The 14,244-nt window shown below is 37.7% G+C and overlaps 1 protein-coding gene across 6 annotated transcripts in view; it reads right to left on the reverse strand.

Moving 5' to 3' along the window:
• Positions 1-14,244, reverse strand: part of NALCN (sodium leak channel, non-selective) — a 358,797-nt gene that overhangs the window by 289,368 nt on the left and 55,185 nt on the right. For 5 of the 6 annotated variants that reach the window (XM_032151251.1, XM_032151250.1, XM_032151248.1 and 2 more), the window contains one exon: positions 4,563-4,717. In XM_032151251.1, coding sequence (XP_032007142.1) covers positions 4,563-4,717 — 155 coding nt within the window. Of the gene's footprint in view, positions 1-4,562; positions 4,718-14,244 lie in introns of those variants that run through there. The other variant, XM_058438041.1, reaches the window with a different exon arrangement.

Raw genomic sequence — 14,244 nt, forward strand, 5'->3', positions numbered from 1 at the left:
TTTTTTCACATGTCTTTTGGCTGTACAAATGTCTTCTTTTGATAAATGTCTGTTCATATCCTTTGCCCACTTGTTGATGGGTTTTTTTTTTTCTTGAAAATTTGTTTGAGTTCATTGTAGATTCTGGATATTAGCCCTTTGTCAGATGAGTAGATAGCAAAAATTTTCTCCCATTCTGTAGGTTGCCTGTTCACTCTGATGGTGGTTTCTTTTTCTGTGCAGAAGCTCTTTAGTTTAGTTAGATCCCATTTGTCAATTTTGGCTTTTCTTGCCATTGCTTTTGGTGTTTTAGACATGAAGTCCTTGCCCATGCCTACATCCTGAATGGCACTGCTTAGGTTTTCTTCCAGGGTTTTTATGGTTTCAGGTCTAACATTTAAGTCTTTAATCCATCTTGAATTAGTTTTTGTATAAGGTGTAAGGAAGGGATCCAGTTTCAGCTTTCCACATATGGCTAGCCAGTTTTCCCAGCACTATTTATTAAATAGGGAATCCTTTCCCCATTTCTTGTTTTTGTCGGGTTTGTCAAAGATCAGATAGTTGTAGATATGTGGCATTATTTCTGAGGGCTCTGTTCTGTTCCATTGGTCTATACCTCTGTTTTGGTACCAGTACCGTGCTGTTTTGGTTACTGTAGACTTGTAGTATAGTTTGAAGTCAGGTCGCGTGATGCCTCCAGCTTTGTTCTTTTGGCTTAGGATTGACTTGGCAATGCCGGCTCTTTTTTGGTTCCATATGAATTTTAAGGTAGTTTTTTCCAATTCTGTGAAGAAAGTCATTGGTAGCTTGATGGGGATGGCACTGAATCTATAAATTACCTTGGGCAGTATGGCCATTTTCATGATATTGATTCTTCCTACCCATGAGCATGGAATGTTCTTCCATTTGTTTGTATCCTCTATGATTTCATTGAGCAGTGGTTTGTAGTTCTCCTTGAAGACATGATTGTATATCTAGAAAACCCCATTGTCTCAGCCCAAAATCTCCTGAAGCCGATAGGCAACTTCAGCAAAGTCTCAGGATACAAAATCAATGTGCAAAAATCACAAGCACCAATAACAGACAAACAGAGAGCCAAATCATGAGTGAACTCCCATTCACAATTGCTTCCAAGATAATAAAATACCTAGGAATCCAACTTACAAGGGATGTGAAGGACCTCTTCAAGGAGAGCTACAAACCACTGCTCAATGTGTGTGTTTCTTTAGTCCAGTGGTTCTTAACTCTGAATGCACTTAAATTAATCACCTGGAGAGCCTTTAAAAGCCATCTATTCCTTGTATCACTCTAAGGTTGTGATTTAATTGACATGAGGATGGTGCTTGAGAATCTGTGTGTTTTAAAAGTCTCCCCAGGTCATCCTAAGTTATAGCGGCCATGAAAACCTTCCGTTTAGCTTTTATCCCATTCTAGCCAACCCAGATCAGCAGCGTTGGGGCCCATCACAAAGCAGTTGTGTCCCCTCCACTCTATCTCCCCGCCAACTGCTTGCAGAAATGAGGGCCTCTGCTTTGTGATGCTGCATGGGGTCCTAGTAAGCCTCCACAATCAGCCTTTGCTCTGATTCCCCGACTCAAATATGAGACGGTTCTGTTCCTCCAGGAACATGCATTATCTTAGAATATTGCTATCCTGCCGGTGCTGTCTGATATCCACAGTAGGCAGAATCCTCTCTGGAAGTTTTCTGTTAGACTCCCAGTCCAGTTTTTCAGACTTCTTAAATATGAAAATTTCATTTCTGTTTCTCAATCTTATTGATATTTGGATGATTTTGGGGACACAAAGGGGCAAAGATGTCTTTACTCTTCAATCTTACAACAGAAGTTCCTTGTAATTTTTTCTACTCCATGACTCTGGCTTTTAATATATTTTAAAATTTGAATTTTTCAACATCATCAGTGTTAAACCTTAATGAGAAATAAACCTACTTATGCCAGAAATTTTATAAGTGAATTGAAATTCATGTTTTGAATGGTAATTTGATTAGTAAGAAAAGGAAATGGGCTCCTTTTTAACTAATCATAATTACTTACATATTCAAGTATATTAGCCAAATTCATATGCATAATTAGGCACCTAATTATGTTTTAAATTCAGATGCATGCATGAAGAGATGATCATATGTGTCTAATAAAATATTTTATTTTCCTCATTTTGGGCAAAACATTGTCTTCTGTTTCCATAAGAACTTTTAAATATAGTAGTTTGTGTATCTACAGAGATACATAATATCAGGAAGTAGCTATCAATTTCAATCTAAATTATAATGACCATTTAAAAATGTTTTGGTTATGGTACAAGATCAACATTTCATTATCTAACAATTAGTCATACAGTGATGATGAATTTGGGAAAAATAAGCAAACAGATGAAATTAAGCCTGTATAGAAAGGAAGGAGTCATGAGGAATAATGAATATTGCCAACAAAAACAGACAAAATCAGGCAAAAGAACAACAAGAAAACAACTTAATTCTCTATTGTGGCTCTACTTCCTTATACAAACATGCCTGGTTACCAATGAATTAAAAGGACGTACGCTTTGTTGAGCCTATTAGTAAATATTTATGGAGGGCTCCCTGTGAGCCAGGCATAGCCCTGTGCCCTGGAGACTTGAAGATGAAAAGATGCACTTCCTGTTTTCAAGGAGCTTAAATCCTTGGGAGATAAATTAACAGTACAGCTATAGTAACATAATTGCTTTAGTAGGGGGCGACTGCCTCCAAGGCAATTTCCTCCTAGAATTGGTCCTCTCGAGCCAGCACACTACAAGGAGACTTTTTCTCTCAAAAAGAGATTCTACCCTATATTAAGCAAAGCCATTGTAAGTCAGAGTGAAGAAAGATGAATCAACTTGAATATAATGCTGCATTTTGAATTTGGGTACAACTGTTGAATTAAAAATGATGAGGATATGAGGTGCTTTAGCTACATGATTTTTAAAAATTGGAGGCTATTTTCTGTAAGGGCAACCTTAACCCTGGAATGGTGACCATTCCCCATAGAAGACATGGATACACTCAGACCCTAAAACAAAGAGCTGCAGACTCTGATAAGGCCTGCATTCTAGTCATGCCCAGCTGTTGGAACTCCTGAAGCTTATTCCACACAGCCTATCAGCCTATACATCTCGCCTCCCATACCACATCTGTGATTTCTTCCTCATGCCTAAAAGTTATTGGTATAATTCACGACGCCTCTGTACTTTTGAGACAGAGGGAAGGATTTAAGATTAATTACAAAGTTGGATAAGTTTAAGAGAGTATAGAAAATTGAAATTGCTTCACATCAGTTGGCTTCTGGATTTTTGTGAAACAGGAGATAATATTATTGGTCAAAAGAGATGGAAGAATGCCATCTAACTATAATGCTTGAAATAAAATATGAGGAAATACTAAAACATAAAGATGAAAACTTGAGATGTTATTTGCAAAACTGACTTTAAAAAAGATACCATCAGCCCACGTTCAGTACTATATTCTATATAAAAGCTGTAACTTTATGGTTTAGCATGCGGGCCTGACACTTGAAGAAATTTTAGTTTAAAAAATTACTCTGATAACAATTCTCAAGGCATAAAATACTTGTTTGGAATTATACATGTTTTGCTTTAATAATATAATATGTGCAACTTGCATGGAATTATAAAAATACAATCACATCAACTAAATGGCAGATGCTAAGTTCTTTCATTATGTATGTAATGGCACATTTTAGGACTTAATAAGGCAAGCCAAGAAGAACGTACACATTTGAGTACATAGTTTTCATGCACAAGCATTTCCCATACATTTATTACTTAGTTGATGCATATTCATTAAGTAGTTCATTAATTGTCTTCTAATCAAGGAGCACTTTTCAGCTCTAATGCACTCATCAATACCTAGTATTACGGTTTTTAAGACTTACCTTGCCTATTAGGGTATAGTTACATACGAAAGGAAACCAAAACCAAATTTTGTTTATCTTTTTTTTTTTTTTTTTTTTTTGAGTGCAGTGGCACGATCTCGGCTCACTGCAAGCTCTGCCTCCCGGGTTCACACCATTCTCCTGCCTCAGCCTCCTGAGTAGCTGAGACTACAGGCACCCGCCACCATGCCTGGCTAATTTTTTTGTATTTTTAGTAGAGACGGGGTTTCACCGTGTTAGCCAGGATGGTCTCGATCTCCTGACTTCGTGATCCGCCCACCTGAGCCTCCCAAAGTGCTGGGATTACAGGCGTGAGCCACCGCACCCGGCTTAAATTTTGTTTATCTTTGAGTCAACAACCCAGAACCCTGTTCAACAAATATTTTTAAATGCTATTATTAAGAAACGAAATAGTAAAAAATGAGAGATCTGTAACTCCATACAAACACTGCTGCCTATATACATACACAGCATGTATGCTACACACTGTCAGGTAGAATATATTATAAAATAGGCAAAGAATTAAAATTTATATTTGTATTTCTTCTATACTACAGTCAGTCAAAATATTAGTATCAATTATTTAATTATTCTGTCCACTTCATAAACATCATAAAATAGAAACTTAAAACGTATTTTACCAGTAAGACAGACCTATCTCATTAAAGCCACTGTAGCCCAGCTCTTGCCTGCTAAGTCCCAGATCTTCAAGGTCCATGCATTTAAATCCAGGTGGGCACTGGTAGCCTTCTTCTAGCTCTGGTGAGCAGTGTGTGTCTGGAATAGCTAAACTATTCCAGGTTACATTCCTGTGAACAACACATGAAAGTGTTAGACAATTTCAACAATCACAAATGTTGATTACAATGAATAATGTAATTACTCTTCATTAATATCTATGTATCTGGCCAGATGAGGTTGCTCATGCCTGTAATTGTTGCACTTTGGGAGGCATAGGCAGGAGAATCCCTTGAGCCCAGGGATTCGAGGTTGTAGTGAACTATGATCATGCCACTGCACTCTAGCCTAGGCAACACAGCAAGACCTTGAGAGATCTTCTCTCTCTCTCTCTCTCTCTAAGAGTACAGCAAAGAGAATACATATATATATATATGTTTAGAGAGGGAGAGAGAGAGAAAGAGAGACCTTGAGAGACCTTCTTGCTCTTATGTTGTAGGTACCAAATCACTGATGACAAGCATTGTTGATGAGGTTAATAATATTTGTACCACACACTTTGAAACATAGAGTCAGGTCAGACTGAAGCGAAGATAGATCATTTGGCCTACATATAAGAATGAGAAATGAGGAGCTATAAGCGACATGTCTGTCTAAAATCATATCTTTCTGGCCCACCCAATTGTGGTAATTGGTAATATATATATGAGAGACCTTGAGAGATTTTCTCTTTCTCTGTCTCTCTCTCTCTCTATATATATATATGATATTATTTGCAAAATTATGTATGTGCATCTGAATATAGTTTTAAGATTCATAATCCATAAATGATATTCATAACATTAATTACATATTAAACATTCTCAAATGATATCTGATTCATCCCCACAATAGCTCTTTATAAGAATACTATCACCATTATGGTTTTTGCCATTACAGACTGAGACCCAGATAAGCAAAGGAAGGAATTTTTCTACAGATTTGCAAAGAACATTAACTTGTCTGAGGAGTCATTCTGATTCACAAAATCCTTGTCTCACTGTGGGCACAAATTTTACTTCCCCACTTCTAAGCAATGTTGCATGATGAAAATCATTTTCTGTGTGGTACGAATACTATGAAACTCACCAATGATACTTGTCCTTCCGAGTGTTGGAAGGTGTCTAGTTTAGAAAGAACCAGACAAATAAGGAGAAATGGAAGGAACTCAAGGTATCCCATAGGAAAGAGAGATTATGAGGTGATTTAGTGATAGCTCTAGGAATATTAGAATCCTTTAGGTGGATAATGACATAACCCATTTTTATCCTTCTTTAGAATAGGCTGGATATCAACTTGATATAAAGGATTTAGATATGTAATGGCTTTCCTGACAGCAAGTATAGATAACATAGGATTGCTGACTGTAGACTCTCATTCTGGGTTGACCTTAAAAATGGACCCCAAACAGCTGCTATCTGAGGTATCCCACACGGATTGTGCAGAAGCCAAAGTCTGGGCTAGATGATTTCAGAAGCCTTCTAAACCCATGACTGTGTTACACTAATTTCCCACTACATCAACGTTTCTAGGGATTTCTTAAATGGAGAACAACTCTAAAACAGCCTCAGTCAAGTCAGTTTATGGCCAAATTGAGGTAGACTTACTGGATGACTATTTTTTCTTTAATATCTTCTTATGTTCAGTTGCTGCTTCCATCCCTTTTATAATATGCTTTTTCTAAAGTCTGACACCTAATTGTGCAATCCCTTAGCTATTTGCTACCACTACACATACACACACGTACATAGTTTTACACACACACACACACACACACACACGCACGCCATGCCTGGGTGATACTATGCCAACTTCTCAGCCATAAACAAAGCTCCAGAAACCTCACCCATGATTCAAACACCCTAAGCTATTCCTTTAGGGTTCTGCCCTTTGTTCGCAGCAGGTGAGCTCATCCGTCTGCTGGTCTCAGGAAATAAATGGTTAAATCATTGCTCCCTCTAGTCATATTTTAAGCTGGTCCTTTGGACCCCATCTGCAAAACCCAAGGGAAAGGCTCTAATTGTGGAAATTAATACAGTTGGGTGGGTCAGAAAGATATGATTTTAGACAGACACGTTGTGTATATCTCCCCATTTCTCATTCTTATACATAGGCCAAATGATTCATCTTTGCTTCAGTCTGATCTGACTGTTTCAGAGTGTGTGGTACAAATACTATGAACCTCATCAACGATGCTTGTCATCAATGATTTGGTACCTACAATATAACAGTAAGATGGTAAGGAGACTGGGCTTCTGAGTTTCAGAGTGAGGCTTTCTGGGTTTCATCCCAGCTCTGCCATTTACTGGTTGTGTTACTTAAATAAGGCTCTAAGGACCTCTAAGCTCAGTTTCCTCATCTGTAAGGTAGAGAGAGTAATCATAATTAAAAGCAAAGCTCATGTGAGGGTTAAGTAAAGTAAACCAAGTAATGCACTTTGCATAGCACCTAATGTGTTGTAAGTACTGTACTCAATAAATGCTTGATCTAAATGATTAATCATTACAATACAATGTAGCATAAATCCCAGCATGTAAAAACAGAACAATAAAGACTTGTTAAAAGAGGAGAAGAAACTTTGGCATGTTCATAGAACTATGCAGCTAAGAGATACTTTATGGATCACCTAGTTCTTCATTTACTCTTGAAGGCAAGGTGAAGTTCAGAGAGGGAAGGGTTTACTAGCCCATCAAAATTACATATATTTTTAATTCCAAATACTTTAAAAAATACAATAGCAGAAATGTCTAAGATAACACTCTGTCTACATGAAAAAGTTTAAAAAAAAATCACATTTCAGATATTTGGAGAAGAAATTGGACTTTGGAGCCAATCTTCTTGGGTGTGAGTTCTGACCTACTTATTACATGTGTGACTTAAGCATGCTTTAGTTTTCCAATCTATAATGGTGTGAAAACGTCTACCTCATATGCCTGGGGTGAGAGGTAAAGTATTTACATCTGTAAAGTGTATAAAACAGGTACTTGATAGACTATCAATGCTAGATGTTACCTACTGTTATTGACAGTTTGAAAGTTGTAGATTTCCTAGATTGAAACTCCAGCCCTGTGTGTACAGCCTCAGTTATCCCACTTCCAAAATGAGGATAGTTATTGCATTCTTTGTAGGGGCATTTTAATGATTAAATTAGATAATGTGCAACACTCAGAATGGTGCCAAAAATAAGTTAATCACTCAATTGTTAACTATTATGATTTTTTAAATTAATTTATAAATATTAGAGTATTTTTTCCTTTTTTCTTCCTATTATATTTGCTTTTTCTTTCATATTAGTGCCGATACTCATTTTAAGCACAACTCTCACTAGATATTATTTTGAAGTCTTTGGCTTCAGAGGCAGCAGGCTTGAAACATTTTTACCAACATCAAGCTATTAGCAAATGCTTATTAGAAACACATTTATTAGATGATTAATTGCCCTGGAACACACGTATTTAAAACCACAAGGTAATTACTGTTTTTAAAAATTGAAATGAATGTCAAGAGTTTCAGAATATATATTTGTTAATCTTTGTTTCATTTTTTTCAGTTAACAAGAATCTTCCAGATTTTATTTTTATTCATTAACCTTAATTATTTCCGTAGTCATTTTCCCTCAGGTACTTTGGAAAGAGAACAAGTGACTCTCTGGAGCTGGGGGTGGGGTGGATGGAATTCTTGCCCCACCAGGCAAATCCTGGACATAGACAGTGATTCTTTCAGTGATAATAAATATCCACTCATGTTCAAATGGGTTTCAAGACCAGCATTTCTTACTCACAGATTTCTTGAATTAAGTATCTACTTGTAATCTCCCTCTTTTAATTTTTTAGCCCATTTCTGTGACCTCCAAGACACTGAAATTATTTTTGTTCACTTCCATATGCTATATCCAATCAGAAAAATTTTAGTTTTATCTTCTGTGACCCTTCAGCAGTGCTCTGAATTGTTGTTTTTGTGGTAGAAAAAATACTGGTTCCCTAAAGATGTCCCAATTCTAACATATGGAACCTGTGAGTAGATAATGTTGCATAGCAAAAGGGAACTAAAGTTATAGGTGTGATTAAGGCTAAAGGCATTAAATTTGGGAGATGATCCTGAATTACCCAGGTGGAACCAACCTAACCCCATGAATCCCTAACAGTAAAGAACCTCACCTGGCTGTGGTTGGAGAGAGATGTGAGTATGGGAGGAAGACACAGATGCAACTCTGCTGGCTTTGAAGGTGCTGGTTTGTCCATATTTACTAGGCCATTCTGCTTTTCCATCTCCTCTAGTTGTGAGCTGACCTTTAGCTGTGAGCTGCTCTGAGCTCTGTCTTTGGCCTTTCTCTTTTTTCATGATAACTCTCCCAGGCAATCTCACCCACTTTTATGATTTCTCAATTCTCTGTCATCCTATACATCGTTGTAGAGTCTTAGAGCTACATGTCCAACTGCTTATTAGATTTCTCCACTTGGCTACACCAAAAGTACCTCCAGCTCAATAGGTCCCTTATTCAATTTGAAACCCTAAACTAGAGTTCCCTGTCACAACAAATAGGACCAGCTTCCAAACTGTGGAGCAAGCTTGAAGTCTTAGAATCATGCTTGATCCCTGCTTCTCCCTCAACCCTCATAAGTAATCATCACATTCTCCAACATATTCTCAAAATATCTTTTGAGCTAATTCCATTCTCTCCATCTCCCTCTCTACACACACTCTTATCTGGCCTCCTCACTGGCCACCCTGCCTCCCACTCTTAGCCTTTCTGATACATTTGGCACAAAGCATATGGAGAGACCGTTCACAATCACTGTCCTACTTTAACACTGGCAAACCTGTAACATGGTCCACAAGATCCTGAAGGATCTGGCTCCTCCCACACTTCAAACACTCCACGTATCCTAGTGTCTGACCATGTTGGCCTTTCCCAGCTCCTACCTAATGAGGGGTCTTCTCCTCTACTTGGAAGTCTCTCCTGTTTTCTTTGGTTAACCCAATTTTTGTAGCCTTCAGGCCCCAGCATGACTATCATTTTCTCGGGGGAACCATTCCAAGTCCTTTCCACTGGGTCAGGTTTCCCTGCTATAACTTCTCAAGGTACCCTCACTTTTCGTTTCTGGCACTTGAGACAAAGGCAATTCATGCTTGTGTGGTATCTGTTCATTGGATGTCTTCCAAACTCAACTGTTCCTTAGTGTAATTTCCAATTCCATGAAGTCCCTGACACACAGTCTATGATAGTTAAATTTATGTATCAACTTGACTAAAGTATGGTGCCTGGCTGTTTGGTCAAACACCAGTCTAGATGTTGCTGTGAAGGTATTTTATAGTTGTGATTAACACTTAAATTGATAGACTTTGAGTAAAGCATGTTACCCTCCATAATGTGAGTGGGACTCATCTTATTAATAGGAAAGATTTTGACTTCTCAGCAGTGAGAGGTCACTGGCCTACCACATCTTTGGCAGAGCCTTTGGCCTGCCACATCAGCTTCTGCTGAAATTTCCAGGCTGCCCTGAAGATTTTGGTCTTAACAGCCTACAAAATTACATGAGCCAATTCCTTAAAGTAAATCTCTTTATATCTGTATCTGTATCTATAGACATATCTTTTGAGCTAAGCCAACATATATATATACACATATTTATATATATACATATATACACATATTTATATATATACATATATACATATATACACACATATATATACATATATACTATATACACACACATATATACATATATACTCTATATATATACACACACACATACATACATATATAATATATTCTATTCTATATTCTCTCTGGAGAAACCTAATATATAGTAGATGTTTCATAATTATTTTCTGAATAAATGAATGAATGAATGAGTGTGTCTTTCTACCATTATTTATTTGTAAATAATTTTTTACAAATAAAAATTTGTATGGTGAATTATTTATTTGTAAACTACAGAAACTCCTTTAATAAGTGGATCCTGTTGTTTTATGCATTTTTTAAGTGTAACAATCCACAAATTGGCACTGATTTTCAATGTTTTAAATTTCTGGCTTTAGTAGTTTCCATGTATCAAAATGAGTACTAGAATCCCTGGGAGCAGCTAATTGTTTTTTTAAAAGCCTTCAATTATCCTCCTAGCATATGTTTGCTTGCTTGTTTTTAATTCTTAACAAAACATTCTATTTACAAATAACATTTTGTAGGAGTTTGAGATCTAAGAAAATGTGTTCTGAACTTGTTACTAAAATTGTTGATAATGGCCACAAACAATACCTCAGGACCTCAGAGTCCTGTGGTTTTAAGTGATTCACCACTCCTAGGGGTGCAGAGCACTGAGCTGTATATCGTAACACAAAGATGATCATCTCAGTTCGGTGATTAACCAACTTAATTACGTTGGGAGATTCACTTGAAACATTTGAACCTCAGTTTCCTCATCTGAAAAATGAGAAACTTTCCAGCTGTTTAAAAAACAATTCCCAGAAGGACCTCATAACGCTTTCATATAAAAGAAAAGGGATACACTTAGAGTTCAAGCATGTGTCCCATAATTCAACATATGCTTCACTGTGCATAGTTCTCTCACCACAAGACTCACCAATGACAAAGGCAATAGCTTAAGACTTCATGTTAAGATTCCTCTCTTCGTTATTCACAATATCGTCTTTCTCTACAGATATGGAACTACTATCACTGCTTCTGGCACTGCACTTAGTGTTGGCCTTCTGTAATCACTGTCATTAATGAATATGACTATGCTTATGATGACTTAGCCTCTTTTCAGAAAAATTTTCCCATATTCGTAGGGGGGCACTTAATTGTATTTGAACATCTGTTTATTAATTTATAATAATTATTTTTGACAAGCCTACTCTATGCCACACAGCATGCTAGGAATGGAGATGAATAAGAGTAATAAAGTGGACTCAGGGACTTTACTGCTTAGTATGAGAGAGAATAAAAAGGTAAGGACTACAGGAGAGTGTGATGAATGCTTTAAGAGCTATCTATATGCTCCTGATGTTAACTGAAGTTCAAAGCGGAAACATCAACTACGACTACGGGTGGCAGATGGTGGGTAATGGGAAAACCTTGCAATAGGGTGTTGCTTGGAGTGACTACTATTAAAGGATCCACAGGTACTAGTTCTGGGATGGAATAAACAGCATAGCATTCAAGTTAACCTGGCACATTTTTTCTAGGAAATAAGTTGTAAAACTGAGTATTTTAATACGGTTTTCCCACTCCTTTCACCCATTCCTGAAACGGTTGGTAGGCAAAGTTGTAAAGAATTGTAGCCATCATGCATAAAAATGGTAAAATTAAGTATTTTTTTCAAATATTGTGACTATGAAATTTAAGTGACAAGGCAGTACATCATTTTATTTTAAAGGAATATTTTAAATAGTTATCTTGTTATATCTGAATAGCTTTTAAAAATAATATATATTCCCCAAGTTGACTCCCTCAACTACTTTGCCAATATGGATAAGGGACAGTGCACCTAACAGGAGCTAGAAGACTGCAGTTGGGTTAGGATAAGGCAATGAGAGGGCACGAACATATTCAAAATAATATCAGAAAAGTTGGTCGGGTGCAGTGGCTCACACCTGCAAACCCAGCACTTTGGGAGGCCGAGGCAGGCGGATCACCTAAAGTCAGGAATTCGAGACCAGCCTGGCCAACACAGCAAAACCCGTCTTTACTAAAAACACGAAAATTAGCCAGGTTTGGTAGTGCCTGCCTGTAATCCCAGCTACTTGGGAGGCTGAGGCAGGAGAATCGCTTGAACCCAGCGGGTATAGGTTGCACTGAGCCAACATCATGCCGCTGAACTACAGCCTGGGCAACAGAGTGAGATTCCATCTCAAAAAGAAAAGAAAAGTTAAGCATCAGGACACAGAGGATGCACTGATCAGCTCCAAACCGGAAATGTGAAACCATTTGAGGTTATAAAGCAATCCACTGTCTTTGACTTTTAAAATCTGGGCCAAGAGATCCTCATGCAGCAACTTTTCTCCTTTTGCCTTAGGAACTGGAAGATACAGGGTGAGAATCTATATGTAAAGAGAGCCGGTTGACTCTGGTGGAAAGGGGCCACCAGAATTTAGGGCCAAGCATAATAGGACTTCAGTTGGTAATTCAGCCAATTAACTTTGGCAAGGAGCAATTTGCTCATCTTTCTTGTGAAGATCAAATTTATGAGACTGCATTATAAATTAGCAATTGTGAATATAAATCACCTCTTACATACTTGGAGGTCAAAATATATTTATGTTAATTGAATGTGGTTTGACTGAATTGTATGGCTGGAGAGAGGCAATTTTTTTTCCACTCCAATAAGCTTTCATCCTTTCAAGATGGCCAGACATACTAACGACTCCCTGATATAGTTTGGATATTTGTCCTCACCCAAATCTCATTGAAGTATACTCCTCAGTGCTGGAGGTGGCACCTGGTGGGAGGTGATGGGATCACTGGGGCAGATCCCTCACGAATGGCTTGGTCCAACTCCTAGGTGATCAATGAGCTCCTGCTCTGAGTTCACAGGAGATCTGGTCATTTACAAGTGTAGGGCACCTCCCCTCCACTATCTCTCTCTCTTGCGCTCATTCTTGTCACATGATGTGCCTGCTCCCCGTCTGCCTTCTGCCATGATTGTAAGCTTCCTGAGGCCTCATCAGAAGCTGAGCAGGTGCCCAGTGCCATGCTTCCTGTACAGCCTGGAGAACCATGAGCCAATTAAACCTTTCCTCTTTATAAAATATCCAGTCTCCAAATTGGATAAAGAGTTAAGATCCATTGGTATGCTGTATTCAGGGGACCCATCTCATGTGCAAAGACACACATAGGCTCAAAATAAAGGGATGGAGGAAGACCTACCAAGCAAATGGAAAGAAAAAAAAAAAAAAAAAAAGCAGGGGTTGCAATCCTAGCCTCTGAGAAAACGGACTTTAAACCAACAAAGATAAAAAAAGACAAAGAATGGCATTACTTAAAGGTAAAGGGATCAATTCAACAAGAAGAGCTAACTATCCTAAATATATATGCACCCAATACAGGAGCATCCAGATGCATAAAACAAGCACAAAGAAACTTAGATTCCCACAAAATAATAGTGGGAGAATTTAACACCCCACTGTCAATATTAGACAGATCAATGAGACAGAAAATTAACAAGGATATTCAGGACTTGAACTCAGCTCTGGATCAAGTGGAGCTAATGGACATCTATAGAACTCTCAACCCCAAATTAACAGAATATACATTCTTCTCAGTGCGACATGGCACTTATTCTAAAATCAACCACACAATTGAAAGTAAAACACTGCTCAGCAAATGCAAAAGAACTGAACTCATAACAAACAGTCTCTCAGACCACACTGTAATCAAATTAGAACTCAGGATTAAGAAACTCACTCAAAACAACATGATTACAAGGAAATTGAACAACCTGCTCCTGAATGACTCCTGGGTAAATAATGAAGTTAAGGCAGAAATCAAGAAGTTCTTTGAAACCAATGAGAACAAAGAGACAATGTACCAGAATATCTGGGAACTAAAGTAGTGTTAAAAAGGAAATTTATAGCACTAAATGCCCACATCAGAAAGCTAGAAAGATCTCAAATG

This window comes from Hylobates moloch, unplaced genomic scaffold, assembly GCF_009828535.3.
Source record: "Hylobates moloch isolate HMO894 unplaced genomic scaffold, HMol_V3 SCAFFOLD_4, whole genome shotgun sequence".
NCBI classification, from domain to species: Eukaryota; Metazoa; Chordata; class Mammalia; order Primates; family Hylobatidae; genus Hylobates; species Hylobates moloch.